The sequence below is a fragment of the Protopterus annectens genome, chromosome 6.part0 (genome assembly GCF_019279795.1).
Source record: "Protopterus annectens isolate FY-2018-M chromosome 6.part0, PAN1.0, whole genome shotgun sequence".
NCBI classification, from domain to species: Eukaryota; Metazoa; Chordata; order Ceratodontiformes; family Protopteridae; genus Protopterus; species Protopterus annectens.
Window position 1 is genome coordinate 1,226,292,356 of NC_056737.1, and position 21,473 is coordinate 1,226,313,828.

Sequence of the window (21,473 nt, forward strand, 5' to 3'; positions counted from 1 at the left end):
TTTAATAGAGATAGATGGACATATTCAGATCAATGAAAGAAATAGACTGCAGATGGTCAATAAAACCCAAAAAATCAGACGTTTGATAAAACAAATGAATATAGTAATTAGAACTGTCCGTAGAGATCCATGCGATATAATAGAAGTAAACAAGATATATTACTGTGCAATTAAATTAATAACTGATAAAGTTCTACCACAAGAACACAAGGTAGCAAAGGAAAGGAAAGGGAAAAGCTGAATACTGCCATGGAAGTATCGAATAGAGAAAACTATAAAGCAATTAAGACAAGAAGTGTCACTGATAGAAGAGTATAGAAGAGGGAACAGATCAACAAAAATACATAGCTAGACGTGATAAAAGCAATGTGCAGTGTTAGAACAGATCAGGCTCTATCTCAAATAACATACTAAAGATCTCAGTACAGCTGGAGCAACTTAGAAGATACACAGATAAATTTAAAGGAAAAGTACAAAATAAGCAATTTATTGATGGCCCAAAAAAGATTTATAGAGAATTGGGCAACAATGTAAAAGGAATTGAAAGACCACCAAAAAAGGAAGAAATAGATATATTTTAGAGAAGTATTTATGAAGATCCTGTGGAACATAACAAAGATGCTTAATTGATAGAAAAAGTAAAATAAAGGATAAGACATTTAAAGATAAAGGATATGAAATGGGATGAAGTAACAGCCAGAGAGATTGACTTAAAGTTAAGAAAAGCCTCTAAGTAGAAAACCCCAGGCCCAGATGCAGTACCTTACTTCTGGCTAGAATTATTAACATATTTGCTCGAAGATTTAGCCATGAGTAAGAACTATTTATATATGCACCCTGAACAGACACCAACCTGGCTAACAACAGGATGCTCCTTCTTAAGAGTGAACCTGCAAGCTACCCTAAAAATTATAGACCAATAACTTGCCTTCGAATGACATATAGACTATACACTAGATTTAAAGCTGACAGAGTATATAGTAATTTGGAAGAAAACTCAATTATGACAATAGAACAAAAGGGCAATAAAAGAAAGTCATATGGAACAAATGATAATTTGTTGTTAAATAAAGTCATAATGGAGAACTGTGAAAAGGGGATGAATCTAAGTATGGCATGGACTGACTACAAAAAAACATTCAATAGTATCCCACGTTCATGGATAAAAGAGTGCTTAAAAATGTATAAGATACACCCTACACCGATTGACTGCATTACAGTGACCAAGAGGCAGACCACTTAACAATTAACCCATGATAAAGGACAAATTATTACCCCAGGGATAAAAATTCAAAGGGGGATATTCCAGGGTGATTTTCTGTCACTGCTGCTATTCTGTCTTGCCCTTAACCCATTAAGCTGTCTACTTAACAGCTTAGGCCATGGCTATAATTTGGCTCCTAGAAAACAACAACGTATACAGACTTCCCATCTTATCTTTGTCAATGATTTAAAACTGTATAGCTCATTAGATGAGAAACTGAAAGCACACCTGCAAGTTGTCAAAACTTTTTCAGATGATACAAGAATGTAATTTGGTCTTGATAAATGTGCAAAAGCAACCATTAAATCAGGAAAACTGCAGCACCAAGAAAACATCAGTTTGGGACAAGAATGTGATATAAAAGAACTTGAGCAAGAGGGAGTGTATAAATATTTGGGAAGTGATGAAGGATCAACAATAAAACATGAAAAAATGTGAATAAAAGTAAGGAATATTTTAGAAGACATAAATTAATCCTGAAAACAGCACTGAGATCTAGGAACAAAAGCCAAGCTATAATCCAATTTGCTCTTCCTGCCCTAACTTACAGTTTTGGAGTGATTGACTGGCCCCAAAATGAATTGGATAGATTAGACAGGAAAACAAGATGAATGCTTAATGCTCACCAAATGATTTATAAAAATCAGAGCATGCCAAGATTATATATTCCCCATTTCGAATGAGGGATGGGCCTCGTTGGAACTGATTACATGTATAGATCTGCAATCGTGGGACTGCACATATATCTGCAGACCTCACAAGACCCGAATGTAGTGAAAGTTTTGAAACATGAGGCGCATAAATCTAAGATGACTTCTCTGGTTAGTCTAGCAGAAGCATATGAGTGTCAAGCAGGAATGGAAATCAAACCACAAGTAGATAAAAATCAGGCAGAAATTGAATGTGCCAAAAAAACAAAAGAATATAAAGTGAAGGACCAGTTGAGAAGGTGAGGAATGTGGAAAATGATTTAAATATAGTTGCAAGTATAGAAAGTATCTGGAAGAACCTCCAGTTGATCAGGATCAAACACAAATTATTAAGGAGAGGTGAATTCAAACCAAGAGATGAAAGGTTAATATTGGCGGCCCACGATAGTGGGCTACGTATACATTGGTTTACAAAGTCCATTGAAAATGTGGGAGAAACAGACAAATGTAGGTTTGGTAAAACAGAAATGGAAACAGTTGCACAACTCATTGCTGGTTGTGACATGCTAATGGCAGAAGGACTGTATACTGAAAGGCAGAATAATGTGGCAAGACTGTTACACTGGGGATTGTTCGAACATTATGGTATTGAAGTGGCTGAAAAACACTGGATACATGAACCACAAAGCATCATAGGTTCGTTCATAGGGTCATAGGTGTGTACTAGGCTAATGGCCCTGGAGCCTATATAAGCCTAGCCCAAGAAGATTCCCTGGCATCATGCCACCCAAAGTTAGCTCCCAGTGCCCCTGTCAAGCAAGGCCACTGAAGTAATCCCCGGGATGAACTTTCTATTGCCCATCCACTCGTCAAGATTTCTCTTAAAGAGGGCCAGTGAAGTGATCTGCTTGATGTGAGTGGGAAGTTTGTTCCAGAGTATAGGAAGTCTCTGGGTTAGGAACCTGTCCCTCCAGCATGTTCTGTTTATTGTGGTAATGAGGTTTAGGTCCCTGGAGCGTGTGGTATGGAGGGATTGGGATTTCTTTAGGTGTAGCATATCTAGCAGCTCTGATTCAGACATGGCTTTGTAGGTCAAACAGAGATTGCTTCTAAGTAGGTGATAAAAGACAGAGTATAGCTGGAGTTTTTTGAATCTGTCCATAGAGGGCATGTGTCTAAGGCCTAAGATCCTCTTGGTGAGGTATTTTTGTGGCCTTTCCAGTTGTTGTAGGTGTCTAATGAGGTACATACCAAATGAGGCATTGTATTCTATAATAGGTGTAATGAGGGACAGTAGAGAGGGATTATGACCTTTTTCTTCCTGGATGAGAAACCTTTTGTAATGAGATGTGCCACATAGAAGGACTTTCTGACTACAGTGGCAATGTGGTTATCAAAGGAGAGGTTGCTGTCAACCTGTGTCCCCAGGTCTCTTATCACACCTTCGGTGTTTAGTGGACTACCACCTATGTGGTAGTTCATGGGCACCAAATTTTTCCCAAAGGGAATGACAATGCACTTTTTATCATTGAGCGTAAGGCCATGGTTCTGGCACCAGTCACTGGTGTCAGTGAGGCCTTTCTGTAGAATATCTACATCAGTTGGAGAATCAATAGTGGCTCCCAGTTTGCAATCATCTGTGAACCTGGTCAGCCACAGTCCCTTTGTGTTGGCTTGAACTTCAGAGAAGTAGATGCCAAACAGGAGAGGGCCTAAGATTTGGAGTCTGCTACTTTCACAGTCTGGGTTCTATCAGTGAGCCAGCTGGCAACCCATCTTATGACATAGGGGTTTATGCCTAGTTTAGTGAGCCTATCTATGATTCTTGAGTGAGGGATGGTATCGAAGGCCTTGGCAAGATCTAGGTAGGCTGTGTGAACTACCTTGCCCTCATCCACAGCTCTGGTGACAGAATCAAAGAAGTCTATCAGGTTGAGCAGGCATAATCTACCTTTCACAAACCCAATATGCATGGGGTCCAGACTTTGGAGATTCTGTATGTCCTTATTTATAAGGTCCATGATGATGTGCTCCATAGCCTTACATATCAGACTCATCAAGGTAATGGGGCGGTAGTTCCCAGGGTCTGTAGTCACTTCCCCTTTGTGGAGTGGGATGACCATAGCAGTGCGCCATTTGGTAGGAGCAAAGCCTGAAAGGAGGCTGTGATTGAACAGGGTACTCAGGTTTGGTGCCAGTTCACTTTGTAATTCATGTGGCTGACCAAGTTTGCAGATGACTGCAAAATGGGCGCCATAATCGACACTCCAGCCGATACAAGCATCCTCCAAAAGGGCCTCATAGAAACAGACAACTGGTGCCAGAGCCATGGCCTCAAGCTAAATGCCAAAAAGTGTACAGTCATCCCCTTTGGCAAAAACAAAGTGCCCACAAATTACCACATAGGTGATAATCCATTAAGTACAGAAGAAGTAATTAGGGACCTGGGGACCCAAGTTGATAGCAATCTCTCATTTGACAACCACGTGGCTAAAGTGGTTAGAAAAACATTTTATATAGCCCACCTAATCATGAAGGGATTCACATCTAGATCAGGGGAGGTCATCGTGCCTCTTTACTCATCCCTCATCAGGCCCATAATTGAGTACAATGCTCCTTTTGGGATGTACCTTACCAGACACCTGCAGCAACTGTAAAGACCCCAAAAGTACCTCACCAAGAGGATCAAAGGGCTCAAACAGATGCCATATGCTGCTCGGTTAAAGAAACTCCAGCTCTACTCAGTGGCATACCGCCTGCTCAGAGGCGATCTGTGCCTGACGTATAAAGCCATGTCCAACCCGGAATTAATGGACATGCTGCACCTCAGAAAATCCAAATCCCATCGAGCTACGTGCTCGAGAGACTTGAACCTCATCACTGAAATAAATAGGACATGCTGGAGGGACAGATTCATAACCCAGAGGCTCCCTTCACTCTGGAATAAAATCCCAGTCCAGGTTAGGCAGAGTCCCTCATTGACTCTCTTCAAGAGGAATCTTGATGAGTGGATGGGAGATCGCAGGTTTATCCCAGATATCACTTCTGTGTCACTGTTAGACAGAGGCACAGTATACTAACCTCGAAAAAGGGCACAGCAAAATTATTTTAAAATGGGTGGCGAAAGCCAAACACACTCTGGCTAGGTTTATAAATGCCCTAGGGCAGATAGCCTAGTATGAACCTATGAACCTATGTAGAACACAGACAGGGTATTATCAGATCCCATGGAATCTGTATTCTTGGCTTTGGATAGTGCATTTTTTACCTATGTAGCCATGATAATAGGGACTTGGCATTCGTTAGGTATTGTTATAGGCCCTTTAGAGGGTGAAAGGGGGATAAATATCGCACTGAACCTGTCAGCCAATATGTTGGCAATATCAGTTGGTTTTGTATATGTATTGCCATTGTGCTGCAACTCAAAGCAGATCTGAGTATTCCCATGTAGATTCTTGACATAACTATATAATGCCTTGTAGTTGTCTTTAGAATCTGCAGCAATTTTGTTTTTGTAGCTAGCTTTAGAGGATTTGATGATGGATCTCAATTTTTTGCTGAGGCTGACAAGGGAGTTTTCCAGTCTTGGGACTTCACCCTTTTCTTCAACAGTTTGTTCCTTCTGTTGTAGAGTTTGTTTATGGTGGGAGACCACCAGATTGGCTTCCTTTTTTTGGAGGAGAGCATCTTGGTTCTGTTTGGTATGGCCCATTCCATGCACTTGTTTATGTGCTCATAGCGGTGGTGGTGCTGCGGTAGCGTTGTCACCTCACAGTTAGATGTTGCCCGTTCGATTCTCAGTTAGAGCGTCTTCAGTGTGGCGACATGTGTGAATGGGCGTTCCTTCGTTGAAGGTTGTGCGTTAGGCCTGGCAAGCCAGTACGTAAAAATCTACTGCCAATCATTAGTGGACTGGAGTTCCGCTGTGGCAACCCCTAACCAGGCAAAGCTGAAAGAAACAAACAAACAAACAATGCATTGGTGTATGAGCCAGTCAAGCACCTATTTTCTATTTGCATGGGTGTCATGAAGTTAGCCATCTCTGTTTTTAGAAGTCCAAAATTAGCTTTGGAGAATTTTTTTACAGTGGTTTCCTTTAGAGAGGGTGAGAGTGGGACGTGGATATCCATGGTGATTAGCTTGTGGTCAGATCTGACCAGGGAAGAGTTGATTACTGGTGTAGAGCAATGGTTGCCCATGTTAGTAATGACCAGGTCAAGGATGTCTCTACCTCTGGTGCGGGTAAGAATGAGTTGGTCCAGGGCATTGGAATTAATGAATTCTAGAAAATGTTGAGCAAGTGTCTTGGTACATGAGTAATTTTCCCAGTTAATGGAGGGGTAGTTAAAGTGTCCCAGTATAAGGGTATTGGGTTATACCATAATATTTTCCAGTATGTTTAGGAATGTAGAGTGGGAGTCTTGGGACATGGTGGGGGATCTATAGGAGGCTACAACCTGGATTGCAGTTTTACCCAGTGTTAGTTGTACCTGAAGTATCTCTGATGTGTTATGTTGGGCTACTAGTCTGGAGGTGTGCATATCCTTTATAAATATGGAGACACCACCACCTTTAGTTCTTTGGTCCAGGTTTAGGGGCTGAAAGGTGTGGTATGAATTATAGCCTGGTAGTGCTGGGGTACTGTCCAGAGCCTTGAACCAGATCTCAGTCACTGCACAGATGTTGATGTTCTCCATTTTAAGGAGTGATTCGAGCGAGTGCATTTTGAGATAGAAAATGATGGTCTATGTCACATGGGATCACCCATTACCAGCAGTTCAAAAGTTAGATGTTAAAAAAACAGATATAGTGGTCCAAGAAAAGAAGACAAATTAGCACTGATCATTGAAATTGCCACACCCAGTGACTACAGTGTCTTGCATACAGAGAGACACAAAGTCATAAAATATCAGGATTTTCAGACAGAAATGAGAGCAATGCAGAAGAAAGATGCACAGGGAGTTCCAATAGTAGTAGGAGCAATGGGTCGTATTAAAAAATAATCTACAATTGTATTTAGATATGTCACCAGTACATGTAACCCTGTACGAATTGCAGAAGGAGTCATTACCGGGCACATTACAGGTGCTGCGAAGAGCACTTCTGGCTGCCTTCAAAGCTTGAAACAATACTAATTTTATGAACTTTAATTGTACTTTGACTTTGGAAAGGGGTCCATTCCCATCATGGTATTAGACACCCAAAAGACTTGGAGAAGTTAAAAAAATGGGGATTAACCCATATATCATTATATGGGTAGCCAACTGGCTCACTAACAGTACATATACAATCATAGTTGGGAATTCTACTTCTACCAGCAGACCTGCTACCAGTGGTGTTCCACAAGAGTCTGTACTGTTCCTCCTACTGTTTGGAATCTATTTCTCAGAAATGCAGGTGATAACAGATGACCTGTGGCTCACCAAGTTCGCTGATGACTACAAGCTATGTGCAATCATTGAATCCCCAAACAATGTCAACATATTACAAAATGGGCTTACATACATAAATGATTGTTGCCAAAGCCACAGACTTAAACTTAACCCAAAAAATGCACTATTATCCATTTTGGCAACGGAGAGGTCCTTGAAAATTACACTATTAACAATACCCCCTTAAGTTCTAAACCAATGGTGAGAGATTTGGAAATGCAAGTTGCTAGCAATGTCATCTTTGTTCATCATGTATGCACAGTGTTAAGGAAGGGCTTTTACGTTGCACACCTCATAAGTAAGGGCACAGCAACCAAGACTAAGGATGTTATCAGTCTACTGCACTTGTCCCTCATGAGACCAATAATAGAGTGCAATGCTCCCTTTTGCATGTACCTCATCAGACACCTGCACCAGCTGGTGAGACCTAAGAAGTTTCTTCCAGGGACTTCAACCCCTGCCTTAATGGAAAAGCTGCACCTCCATAAATCAAATGGGACAAGACTCACTCGCTATAGGGACCTGCTGGAGAAACAGATATGTCTCCCAGAGATTACCACTGCTATAGAACAAACTCCCAATTCACATATAACTGAGCTGCTCAATGATCCTCGTTAAGTGTAACTTGGACAATTGGATGGGAAAATGTAAATTTACCCTGGGGGTTTCACCTATGTGACTCTTAAACAGGACAACCAGTGCTGATCAAGAATTAGTGAATATGGACTACATATCTTGGTCTATAAGGGAACAATGGTACAACTTCCTTAGGCTTTAAAAGGACCTAGGGCCATTAGCCTCATAACCTTCTATGAACCTATGAACCTAGGGCCATTATAATAGTAGCCTCATATGAACCTATGCAGCTATGAACCTATGCAGGCCTGCCAACATCTTGTCTCACAGATGGCCTGCTAATGTCATGTACTATAAGTTTAGCTGCGGTCCTGCAAAATTCAGACTTGTGCCATGGTGCATGCATTAAGTACTGTGTAATGTAGTCTGTGTGCTTAGATAGGTAGGGGTTATATTCTCACTGCAGTCAAGTGTGTGCGTGTGTGTGTGTGTGTGTGTGTGTGTGTGTGTATGTGTGTGTGTGTGTGTGTGTGTGTGTGTGTGTGTGTGTGTGTGTGTGTGTGTGTGTGTGTGTGTGTGTGTGTGTGTGTGTGTGTGTGTGTGTGTGCTGTTGCATGACATTACAGACAGCATTTTACACCAGCATGTGGGACACTGTTATTACTATATTCTCAGCAGAAACTGCTGATGTCATCAGCTATATGAGATGTTTGGATATGTAGTCATCCCACCAAGGCATGGTCAAACACTGGCCTAGTGGCCAGGCAGAAGCAACCTCATTCTATACAAGACAGATTACAGTGGCATGGCTTTTAATCTATCCACATACGTCATGGCATGGTTTGTAGGCCCTGTGTTATCTTGCTGAGAAAGCCCTGTGGTCTCTCCAGCTGATGCATGTGTCTTTTGAAGTGCATATAAAAGAGAACATTATACTGTATTGCTGTTCTGATGAAGTTTGACTACAGTGCTGTCATACAATCCTAAGATCTGAATATGGTGGCGTGAGTTGTGATGTGCACCATACATTTGTTCTGGAAAATCATTAAAGAGAGAAGTTAGAAAGTAATGATACACATTGCAGTTTCTGACTTCACAACCCTTATAAGAGCATTCACTCTACAGTTTTGAAATTTTTATGCTATCAACTGTCTAACTTGACAAGGCCAATATAAGTCAACAGTTTATTGCGCCACCACTTTTTCGTTGGTTTTACAGTTTTGGAGTTTGTTTGTGCCAATATAAGTCAAAGTTACAATGAGCAGTTCAATAACACAAATGCAAATATAGTAAGCACTAAGTTAGCTATCCACTCCGAGCATCAGACACAAAAGCTTTTGTATCCCTGAATCCAAAAGATAGAAAACAGGGATGTGGCACCAATATCTTCACTTGCATAGGGTGTTGTGTGAAGGAGGCAGGTAGTCTAGACTGACACAAAAGTTTGCTGAGTGTGTCTAAGAAGAAGAGAGCAGACATTGGGATAAAAAATCAAATGGCCAGTGAGACAATATGCGTAACTGTTTTGTGTGTGTGTGTGTGTGTCTGTGTGTGTCTGTGTGTGTGTGTGTGTGTGTGTGTGTGTGTGTGTGTGTGTGTGTGTGTGTGTGTGTGTGTGTGTGTGTGTGTGTGTGTGTGTGTGTGTGTGTGTCTGCAGGGGTCCTCCAGGTGAAATTGGTGTGTGAGTGTCTGCATGAACACAACCAAGCTCTGTGCTAGCTCTACATCCTGGTATGTCAGACAGGTGTGAGCTATGCATGGTAGAGGTGACAGTTCATCATTATCTCCGACCACAAGAACTGTCTCTGTCAGGAGTTGCACTGACACTTCCATGCCCATGGTCAGATGCACTGCTGCTACCTGAACATGACTGATGTCTGCTGAATGAGCTCCCTTCACTAGGATACTCAGGACCATGACCCTAGATCTGCCACATCCAAGTTCTTTGCTAGCTCTATGTCTTGGTCTGTCAGACAGGTGTGAGCTTTTCATGGTAGAGGTGACAGTTCATCATTGTCATCTCCGACCACAAGAACTGGCTCTGCCAGGAGTTGCACTGGCACTACCATGCCAAAGGTCAGATGCACTGCTGCTACCTGAGCATGACTGATGCCTGCTGAATGAGCTCCCTTCACTAGGATACTCAAGACCATGACCCTAGATCTGCCACATCTGGGTGTGGACAGCACAATCTGACCTAGCAGTGGAAGTACTGCCACCATGTGAGCATGATCAGGCATGGTCACATTGCCTGACAGCAGATGATGTGACTGAGCTGTGCCCATGAGGATGTCATTCCCCTTCCAGCAGATGTTCCATTACAGACACTGCTCATTCCATGACAGACACCCCTTGTTCTAATGTGTCATTCATCTGATCCAGTGAATTGACAACATTACAAGTAGATTATTTTTCTTTTTATTATTAATACATATGCGTATCACATAACTACAAAATAATTTTTTCCAAATAAACAGAAAAGGTAGCCAGACAGTATTACCCACTAGAGAAACATAAAATGGTCTACAGATGTAAAATACTAACAATAGGCAAGATGCGAAACAAGGAGAGTAACAAAAGGAACATATCCTTGTTTGTGCCATAACAGTAACTCGTCTTTCCTCTCACTGCCCACAAAATAACAGGCAAATGACCTATTTTGCTAACAAAACATATTTGAAATGCTAAAAGTGCTATCAAAGAACCTGTCCCTAAAGCATTTGTACATATTTATGACACAGCATTCAATTTCCATGTATTGTCATTCATGTGTAGCTCTGAAATGGCTTGACAAACATGCCCATGCCATCAGTACTCTTCTAACTAATGCATACAGATAAAAGTGTAAAAGCCTTTTCTTCAGATTATTATTAAATACATTCCAGCGTATGCAGTATATACTTGACAAAATGGGAGCATACCTGCTGACGTTCAGTATTCCTCTGTACAGAAATAATCTGAAAAAAAGAGTTTTTGCAGTTTTTCAAACATATACAACTCTCCTCAACATCAGTTAGGCTAGCTACAGAGCAGCCTGTTTATATGGTGTAGATTTTTTATTGGATTGCATCTGTCTTTGTCTGTATTTCATAGATGGTAATTACAACATAAGTAGCTGAATTGCATGTTAATCAAACAATCCAACATGGTGAAGCTATTCAACAAGATATAAAGCATCCATGTAGACTCCATGCTGTTTTTTCCTGCAAATTTCAAAACCTTTGGAGTACAGGCAAGGAAGGTCTACTAGAGACTGAAGCCAATGATGCCAATAGGCCTAGGCCAAGAAGGAGAAGAGTTTTCAGGCCTCATTTAACTTTTTACAACCTATATGATGTGGAAATTATAGAGGACTACAGGGTGGACAGGGACACACTACAGGAACTCTGTGACCTCTGCTGCTTCAACTCAGAGCCAGAGCCAACCGAGTGGAACCCATCCCAGTGGAAACTAAGGTATGTGTAGCTCTTAGAATCTTAGCTACAGATACCTTTTGGAGACCAACAGGGGACATGCTGGGGTGAATCACAGGTATCAGCATCCCGGATCCTCCCTGAGTTCCTGGATGCTATGCTCCAACATGCCAGTGAGCAGGTATACTTTCCCCATAGTTCTGAGGAGAGGGCCAGAAATATGCAACTGTTATACCAAGTAGCACACTACCATGAAGTACTGGGTGCCATATATTGCACTCATGTAGAAATTAAGGCACCATCTGGGGAACTCTACATTAACAGACAGGGCTACCACTCTGTCAAATGTCAAGGCATGTGTAATGCAAAGGGAATCATCTTGAATGTGTGTGCTGGCAACCCTTGCAATTAACATGACTCACATAGCTGGCACACCTCCCAACTGTACTAGATGTATGCTAGGTGTGATATCTCACAGGGTAATTTACTGGGGGATGTGGGCTATGCACTGGAACTGTGGCTGATGACATCCATCAGAAATGCACACACACCCATGGAAGAATGCCATAATGAGGCACTCTCACAAACCAGAAATGTCATAGACTGCGTGTCTGGGCTGCTGAAGCTGCGTTTCCAGTGCCTGGATACATGTGGAGGAGCCCAGCATATCATAGTTGTTAGCAACTGCATATCATATTATTTCCAGTTAATATCCTCACACATTTTAAGGCCAATGATATAGAATGGCTTACATACTGCATTTGTTAGAGTACTGGTCACGTAACTGATGAATGACCAATAAACACAGAAAAGTAAGACAAAGTTGTATATTCCCAAGCAGCAATCATAACAGGTTGTGTGATCACTAAGTACACTACATCCAAATATAATAAATTTAATAAATGTTACATAAAAGTTTATGGTTTTATATCAATGTACATTCTGTTGCAGTTGGCTGTGCAAAGAATGACTTCAATTCTTTGCTGCAAAGCTGTTTGTGTGACAAAGAGGGATAAGGTGCCCATCCTGTTTGCTGAAGGTGCATTGTGGTGAGAGCTGAAATGCAGACCCATGCAGAAAAATCTGATGCGTACTAACATTTTCTACTGTGTATGTCATAGATTGCTTCTTTTCCTCATTTCAGCTAGTGCTCCCCTTTTTTTTTTTTGGGGGGGGGCACTGTTTGTGCAATGCACCACTTAATGTAAACAAGGGAACTGGAGAAAAAGATTGTCAGGCTTGGCTGTGCTTATCTCTTTTGCATGAAGTGCGGCAGTGTACAAACTGAATAAGTGGACCACCTAGAAAGTAGACAGCCAAAAATAGAAACTGGATACATTCAATCAATGCTATTGCCTGTGGTAGCAGGTATAAGTGTAGGGCAGGAGTACAGATGGTCCTGGGTTTTAGTACGGCATGTGCAACTTTTTTTCACTCTTGTGACATTGCAATTTATACTGATGAATTGACACATGAAAGCTATTTCAACTCTCTTTTGGTAATGTGTTACTGTAGAACTGCCATACACATGGTCCTGGGTTAAATATAGCATATTCTGTACCCTTTTTCCTGTTATTCCATTTCCCATTATAGTCACTGTCACTTATAACATCTGACATAGTGTACATGATATTAATTATATGTAAGAGGGCTGAGACACTAATATTGTGTCATTTATTTATTATTTAGCTATATATTATCACATTTACTATCAAATGTATGACTGTGGGTGTACTGTGTACTATATTCTTGTAAGTATATTTCTGCTCTCTGGACTGCCATGACCTTCACGTTTGACAAATACACATACAAACACACATACACAATTGTCTGTACATCAAATAACATTGAAATTGTATTGCTTGTCACTATGGCACATTGCTTACCATCGCTCACATTGTTTGTTGAGGGTAAGCGGTGCACAACATTTTCAAGCAGTGTGCACACTCCCAGTAAACTTGATAACTGGATTTGGCAGGAAACCATCTTTCTCCATTGCTGTTGATTTGTGATAGACATGGCAGGGATTTGTGGAGAGGGTGTGAGATTTAGGGATCAGAGATGGGTGTCCAGGAGTCCCATATTTTTGTTGGACTCCTAGTGAAACACTACAGTGCCAGATTGCTGCAGGGGGACTATTCTGGGTTCCAGTAAAAGTCAGAGGCTTGGGATAGTTTGACCCTGGCTGTAAACAACCAGTAACCCCTGCACTGGTGAACAATGTAGGCATCACTACAATGACTTCCACAGGAGAAAGAGCGGTACCCTCAATGCTTTGATCGAGGAATTTAGGAGGGATGACATCCCACAGATGTGTAAGTATCAACTACAGAGAGTATTTGTAAGACCTAAAAGCTGAATATAGGCAAGACAGGTATTCATAATGGTATTCTGATCTGTTTTTTCCACAGCTGCCCATGGAAAGAGAGTGCAATGTTAGGACCCATGGTGCTATTGGAGAGGATAATGGAGGCATGTGATATGTATGCAGCAGAAGAGTAGTGTTATTGTCACATTAAAAGTTAAAGATATCTTGTTTGGTATTTTATACAGTTGTATCAAATTAAGCATGCATATCTCAACTGCAAAAGCAAGTATGCATGCATTAATCTGTAGCACAGACCAAGAGTACAATATTAGATTTTAGTCAGAGGTTGTGGATTCAGATACAAACTGCTTAACTATACAGTACTGTTAATTCTTCAGTTATGTGTAACTTAAAGGTTTAAAGTAAAAGCTTTATACCGGTGGCACATGTACCCTGCTGTAAACTGAAATCTGTATAACTGGAACATGCATGTCTACAATATATGCATATGTAAAGGAGTAATTGCTGCAATATGTAGTATAGTGTGCATCTGTTAGGAGCTGGTAGTTTTAAAAGTAATATTATCTGTTAGTGGGTGGTAGTCTTAGGAGTAAAGGTTAAGATAATAGAGTCAAATAATTGTATTAATGTATTGTATGTTACATATGAAGGTACTAATTTTATCTTTCATTTTTTTCCTCTCACCCCAACCTTTATCTCTCTCTCTCTCTTTTGTTTGTTTTATATTATCATGTGTGTCAAAATATGTCCATGTCATCCATGTGTACCACATTGCGAAATGCTCCACAGCCTAGTGGAATAGGCCTGCCTCACAGGATCTGCCTGCCCCACTCCACTAGTCCCAACACCATTGCCCAGCATGTCTGTGAGTCAACCTGGCAGCATCATCTCTGCTGCCCATGCACTACCTGTCCACTCAGGTAGCCCTGTGGTGCCCCCTGAGAGCAGAGGCAGTGGTGGTGAGTTTATCACCTGTACTGAGCTGCCAAGGTTGGTCCATAGAGTTGTGCACAGCACTGTTGGTGCATGCCTATGCCGGATGGAGGGGCTGCTCTCCCTCATTTTATGTAGGACCAGGAGGAGGAGGAGGAGACGTTGCACTGTCTAGCCAGTAGTGGAGTGAAATGACAATAATAGTTCAGTGGGTGAGGACTTGATTTTTATTGTCACCCAGCTGGATGATCTTGGGTCCTGGATGTCCCCACGCTCATCCCATCCATAGTGTCCACTGACCTGTTGTGTCAATCACCATCCCTGTGTCTTGTCTTGTTTGTCTCACATGTCTTCAATTGCTTCCTCACCTACCCAACTTACCAGGCCCAGACATACCTACGTCCCTTCCCTAACATTCCTCTCTTTCCCAAATAAAAAATAAATGGACACCTGTCCCACAAAAAAAAAAAATCATTCCATACATAGCTATCCATTTCACACGTGTCTTCTTGACATATTTGATTCAGTCCAATTGGCTATACTACATGATTGTGTTGTGATCACCCCTCTCTCCAGAGGTGACAGTCCGATTTCAGATAATATTCTGCATATATTATCAGTTTTTGCTGTTGAAGAAATAGATAGTTACTTTCCTAACCGCATACTGCACATTTCTGTATTGCTTTTCATTTGTTCTTCCCACTGCTTGCTCCACAGTTCACAACTGTCCTATCTTCCCCATTTCTTTTCTTTAATGCATTTTTGCAAGATGTGTATTGCATACAAACATGCAGCAACGGTAATACAAAATAATTTAAAAGTGTTGGATTCAGTTGTAATTGAACCAAGTACTATCTGGCCCCAAAAAGGAATGTATCACTGCATTAACACCTGCTACCACACATTCAATTAAGTAGCAGGTGTATTCCACAGACTCAATACTAACTGTCATACTTTAGCAATGCTGTCACTGGAATAGTTACATGACATTCCCTTATTTACTAATAATTTTTATGGTCTCCTTTTTACCCATCGTGCATTGCTGCACAAACAAGATAAGCATAACTAAACCTTCCATTCATTCCTCCATTGCACGTGATTGTGCTAAGCACTGCATCGCTCAAACAATGGCCATAAACTAATAAAATAATAAAAAACTGACAGAGAAAAAAACAGTTTTCACACAAATGAAGTGGAGGTTGGGTGTTAATGAAACAGAACCTGTGAATTGTGTGCTGGTTACTTGCATTTCCAACCTTGACAGACATACATGTAACACTTTTTTACAGTTGCCATCCATTAAACACAAACACTGAAGGAGTGCCTGCACTTTGTTTACATCCCTACATGGATCCAATTTTTTGGGATTCAGCAATTCTAATGAGATCAGACCTCAATTGCATCTTCACCGTGCTGACAGCCCTGAATCTATAACAAATAGCAACCATGTAGCTAGGGAAACTGAAGGGGAGCTGATTTGCTTATGTGTTGAACACAGACAAGAGGATATTACTTTGGGATATATCTGCACAGAAGAGCACTGATTTTTACATGATATGCCTGCATTTTGTCAGCTACACATTGCATGAAACTATGAATAGTCTGTTTAATGTGTTTTACATTTATTTTGATTAGCACACACTTTGCACTTTTATCTGTCTGCATTACTTACAAGTGTACTGTTCATTTGGGGGTGGGGGGGTAAAGCTGCATTTTTGTTATGGAACAAAAAAGGATTATGTTGCTATTCTTACTCTCCTTTTGTTACATCCAGCCTATATCTAATGCTGTTACATGTTAAGGTCAGTTCTATACAAATCTCACACCTTTTTCTTTTTATTCTGTCTGTGTAGACTCCTTTCTGTGGCTGTATTCCAAAAAGTTTTGGAATTTATGGGGAACACCAGCACGGAGTCTACACAATTTCTTTATAGCTTGCGGAATAGCTCCACCATGTTATATTGGTTAATTAGCATGGACTTCATCTGCTTATGCTGTAATTATCATACCACTGTGTTTACCTTGTTTGAGAGGGGTTGCCTGCCTGTACACAGTGCGTACTGAATCTAAACGTTTTTGTGCCCATGTATGTATTGCGCCACAGCACTCACACAGTGGAAAACAACTGTGTGATTGTTTTTTAAACTTCTTTAGTTTCTTCTATCATTATGATCACAGTATTTTTATTTTTGCCACTGCTTTAACACATACATTATGCAAACCAGTAAATGAGATTTTTTTTTTTTTATTTTAATGTAGAAATATGCTTTACAATGCGTTCATAGTAATGTCACATACTAAGCACACATGGCTATATTTAATTTTTTTCTTTAGATCTGGCAATGTGGTGGTTCCATGGAAATTGTGCCTTGTTCTCATGTCGGACATGTATTCCGTAAAGCTACTCCTTATACATTTCCTGGAGGTACAGGACATGTCATTGATAAAAACAATAGACGACTGGCAGAAGTTTGGATGGATGAATTCAAAGATTTTTTATATATCATTTCTCCTGGTAAGAAATTGCTTTACTGTATGCTGGGATTTAATAATAAACATTTAATTGTTGGAATATATCCTTATTTAGTCATTATAATCATAATAGTATGCATGGAAAATGCATCGTTAATAACATGCTAAAACTAGAAAGCAGATTTTAGGTTACCTGTGATGCAATCTTGTACCAGGTTTTATTCCATGGTGATATAAAAGAAAAGATGCTGTTTCTTTTACAGAATATACAGAGGGTCCTCATATCATAGTTACTGTTATCTGGAAAGTTTCAATTTTTCTAGCAGGTAAATACTGCCGACTGAATAAACATGTGAAGAGAACATTGTGCTTTCCATTACATACTCTGTAAAAAAATCTGATGTAATCCATTACCGTGAAAGAAATTGGAGGAAAGCAATGTACCACAAAAAAGGAAGCCAAAATATGTCATGAGAAATTTGAAAGGTGAACGGCTCTATCAATTTTCCAAAGCATAACAGCCAGTTATATTTATACTCTCAAGAATGAACAAACAGTAGCAGAAAACATCAACGCTGAGTTAGACAGTCACAGAACCACACTACTTTACCTGTACTATAATTTAAAGCAATCTGCTCTGTTTTGAACATTTCCTCTCTGCAGATCTGTGTTGCTGTCATGATCCGTAGCACTAGCAGCATTTAGTGTCTCCGCTGCATCCAATCATTTTAAATGTCTCTTTATTTTCTAGTATGAATATAGTGGGTAATGAATTTATTTAATTATTTCTCTCTTTAAAGTATAGTATAGCCGAATACTGGGGTCTATGACATGGCATCGAAACGGCCTTTCATCAAACAGCTTTATAATCAAAAATTGCGATAATAGAAGTCGCTTTTGTGAGACTGCGGTACAGTGAAGATCAGAAAAGTTGCCCTTTCCTCACTGTAGTGAGATCTTGGAGTTGCCATATATATTTAGTGGGGGTGTGCAGCCCCCCACAAAATCACCTCCTATTAATGCAATTTTCGATTATTAAGCCATTCAATGAAAGGCCTTTTCTGTGCAGTGTTATAGACCACAATATTGTGCCTCTAAGCTGTATGCCTCAGTCTACATCCATCTTTTCCACAGTTGTTACCAAAGTTGTTAATTATAGGCTGCAAGATAAATATTCCTCAATGCTTTACATACTAAGGTGTATGTTCTTATATTTTCTCTATTATAAATGAAGAAGTCTAAGGAGTTAAATGTGTCAATCCATAACATTCCAGAAAGACCTTCTGTACTCTCTGAACGTGTTTAAGTTAGATTACCTGATTTCCAATGTACTACAGACAAAAATGTAGCAATTCTGTTTGCTCCCAATTAGGCTAATATTACTTCTGGGCTTGGATAATTAGTTCAGGAAACATGTCTTTCCAAATGTTGCTGTATTCACTGAAATGCTTCTTTTGAAGGACATTATAATTAATTTTAATAACAAAGCAAGGACTGGTAACTAGAAACAGTGATGTTCATTAAAACATATTCAAAACATTAAAAACCTGACTGGAACCTCATCATAAAGCCTTTGGGGCAGTAGGCAGGCTGAAACATAGTATTTATTTTCTCACTAATTAGAAATCAAACAAAAACATCAAGAAATACACCTGCATTAATAAATATGAAACAGAACCATAAAAAATGCACTATCATGTCTCCCAGAAAAAAAATTCAAATGCCTTTTAATAAAAATTCAATAAAAAAGTAAAATGGCTGAGCACTTTTGTCCTACTAAGTGCCAGACTTCATTAGAATATAAACAATGAGCAGTCCCAGATATTTGAACTTAGGAACCCATCATTTGATCAGGAAGTAGAAAGATAACATATCCTTCCTGTAATCATTAAGTAGTATAACAGTATAAATTGCCTGAATACACAGATAAAAACATAGTTGTAAATCTTGTAAAATGTTTCAACTATATTTATATTACATTTAGTAGTAAAAAAATAAAAACAAAAAAACAAAAACAAAAAAAAAATCACATAAGAGCAAAGTGTAAGGACACACACACAAAAATGAAAACAACTTATACTTTTACTCCCCCCTTTACTTCTGAATGGTAGCAGAATTAATTACTAACACACTTACTATTCTGACATTCTCTCACTGAGACCTGGATAATGCTTTGTCAGTTATGAGTTGTCATAGTAACTCACTGACTTTATTTGTACTCAAACTGGAAAGCAGGCTTTAGGTTACTAGTAATGGAAACTCATACCAGGTCCCTTTTACACAGTGTCTCAAATAAGTTTAGAGCAGGGTGGGAAGGGAGAATTATAGGGCAAGGCTGTTCTTTCTCAAATATAGAAAACAGATACATGACTGTGTTAGAGCAAACATTAGAATGTTTCACAAGAGATTTTCTTGTGTAATCCTTCTATATGCAATAGGTGTGTTGGTATGTTCTTGTCCCAAGGCTTTTCTATATTTTACCCATATAAAATGTCTATCACCCCCACAGTATTACATTTGAATCTACTGAACAATAATCTGTTCCAAACATTTTGTGCCACAAAACCCTGGGCCTTGTAATCTACATATGTCATTTGAATGCACCTGCCACACCTGTGTGTATCCCTCTCGTTGTTGGTACCTGTGTATGTTTCACCACCTGCTCTCTCAAAAATTCTCTTCAATTTAGTTTGTTTTTGTAAACATAGAAAAAAAAAGGCTCATTGCCTATGGCATCTTCTAATATTCCCAAGTTAGTATAATTACACCAGTGTTTGCTTACAATCTACTCAACATCTTCAGAATCTAAGCTGTATATCCAGTCCATATTTCTGTCATATGACTTAAAACTGATCCTTTTATGTGTATGTCAACTATGGAAATCATAACTATCTTCTGATAAATAAGAGGTGCATGCACGTCACCTCTCTCTATCAAAGTTTCTTCGGCACCACTTTCCACCGGATGGAATGGGTGTCATCTATCCTATAACATTTCCTGGAATTCATTTAATTCAGTTCTGAAAACGACATCATGAGTGGTAAACTTAGAAACTCTGCTCATTTGCCTGCAATGGCATGTTTTTTTGATGGAAATAGTGGTGGCTATGAAAATAAAGCAGATAATTACTGTGAGTAGATTTCCTGTAAATGCATGAGTGAAACATTTGCTTTGTAATCTTTGACGATCTTATTATCCACATAATTGGACTAATCTCTAGAACAGGAGTGTAAAAATTAAAAAAAACTGTGGAGGTCTCCATTTACTCATTAAGATCCCTTACTGTAAACTGTGGAGGTCTCCATTTACTCATTAAGATCCCTTACTGTAAACTGTGGAGGTCTCCATTTACTCATTAAGATCCCTTACTGTATCCCTTCCCCTGACCAAATCATAGCAATGTCATGCAGGTGACAGAAGTAAAACTGACAAAATTGAAACTTGTCAGCTTTAAACAAAATATTACTGTCCCATCTCTACAACACAAGATAGCATAAAGTGGGGCACATGCCATGCCCACAGCTATTCAAGTCCTCTAATGAAATTATTCCCCATCAAATAACAGAAAACTGTTATGTCAAACAACATCCATAAGAACTGCCCTGCAGTCTGTTGTTGTTGTCCAGGTTTTGGTTACTAGAAATTATTTTAACGAATCCGTCCCTCCCTGTATGAGATAACTGAAAATAATTTTTTGATGTTGGCTGTTACCAAGAGCCAGTCCATTGCTAAGGGAATATATCTCATGTTTTCCAAATTCCCATGAATCCTTTAAGATATGTCTGATATTATCCAGGCATGAGAGATGCATCATAAATTTAGCAATGGCTCAGTTTTAAAGTGCGATGTCCAAACTATAGGTCTCAAAGGAAGGTCCAGGATGTTAGAACAGAACTTCAGGATACCAAAATTTGAAGGAAACATTGGATGGTCTATGGCAAGGTAATGCAATAACTGTGGGGTAATGATCTCACTGTTCGGCAATTTCTCCAGTAAAATATCTATACCATGTCTTGGAGCTTATCTCCCTGGGCCTCTACTGAAAAAGGACATGTATCCAGCTAGACTAGCCCGGTCAACAAATGTAAAATAAATAAAATAAATCTATTTTCTTATAGTCCACGGAAATTTCATTACATGACACCACCTCATATTGATTGACGTCATTCTCACTATTCTGTCATGTGTATCCATGATAACCATGCCCCCCCTCCCAATCAGGTTTCATCAGCTTGATTGGTTTGCCTGTTCTGAAGTTGTGCCTTAGTCGTCTAAAGTTATGTTCGGAAATCTATTAGTGGGCATTTACACAGTACTTCATCTAATGCAGTTCCTCAAATAAATTTATAGCAGTGTGGGGAGTGGCAATTAAGAACATTTCTTTTTCAAGCTTACATTTTCAAG

The 21,473-nt window shown here is 39.7% G+C and overlaps 1 protein-coding gene across 1 annotated transcript in view; it reads left to right on the forward strand.

Moving 5' to 3' along the window:
- The window catches only part of GALNT13 (polypeptide N-acetylgalactosaminyltransferase 13), a 1,383,758-nt gene that overhangs the window by 367,476 nt on the left and 994,809 nt on the right, over positions 1-21,473 (forward strand). Inside the window, exon 6 of the mRNA XM_044074835.1 lies at positions 16,932-17,112. Within this exon, the coding sequence (XP_043930770.1) occupies positions 16,932-17,112 (181 nt within the window). The remainder of the gene's footprint in view (positions 1-16,931; positions 17,113-21,473) is intronic.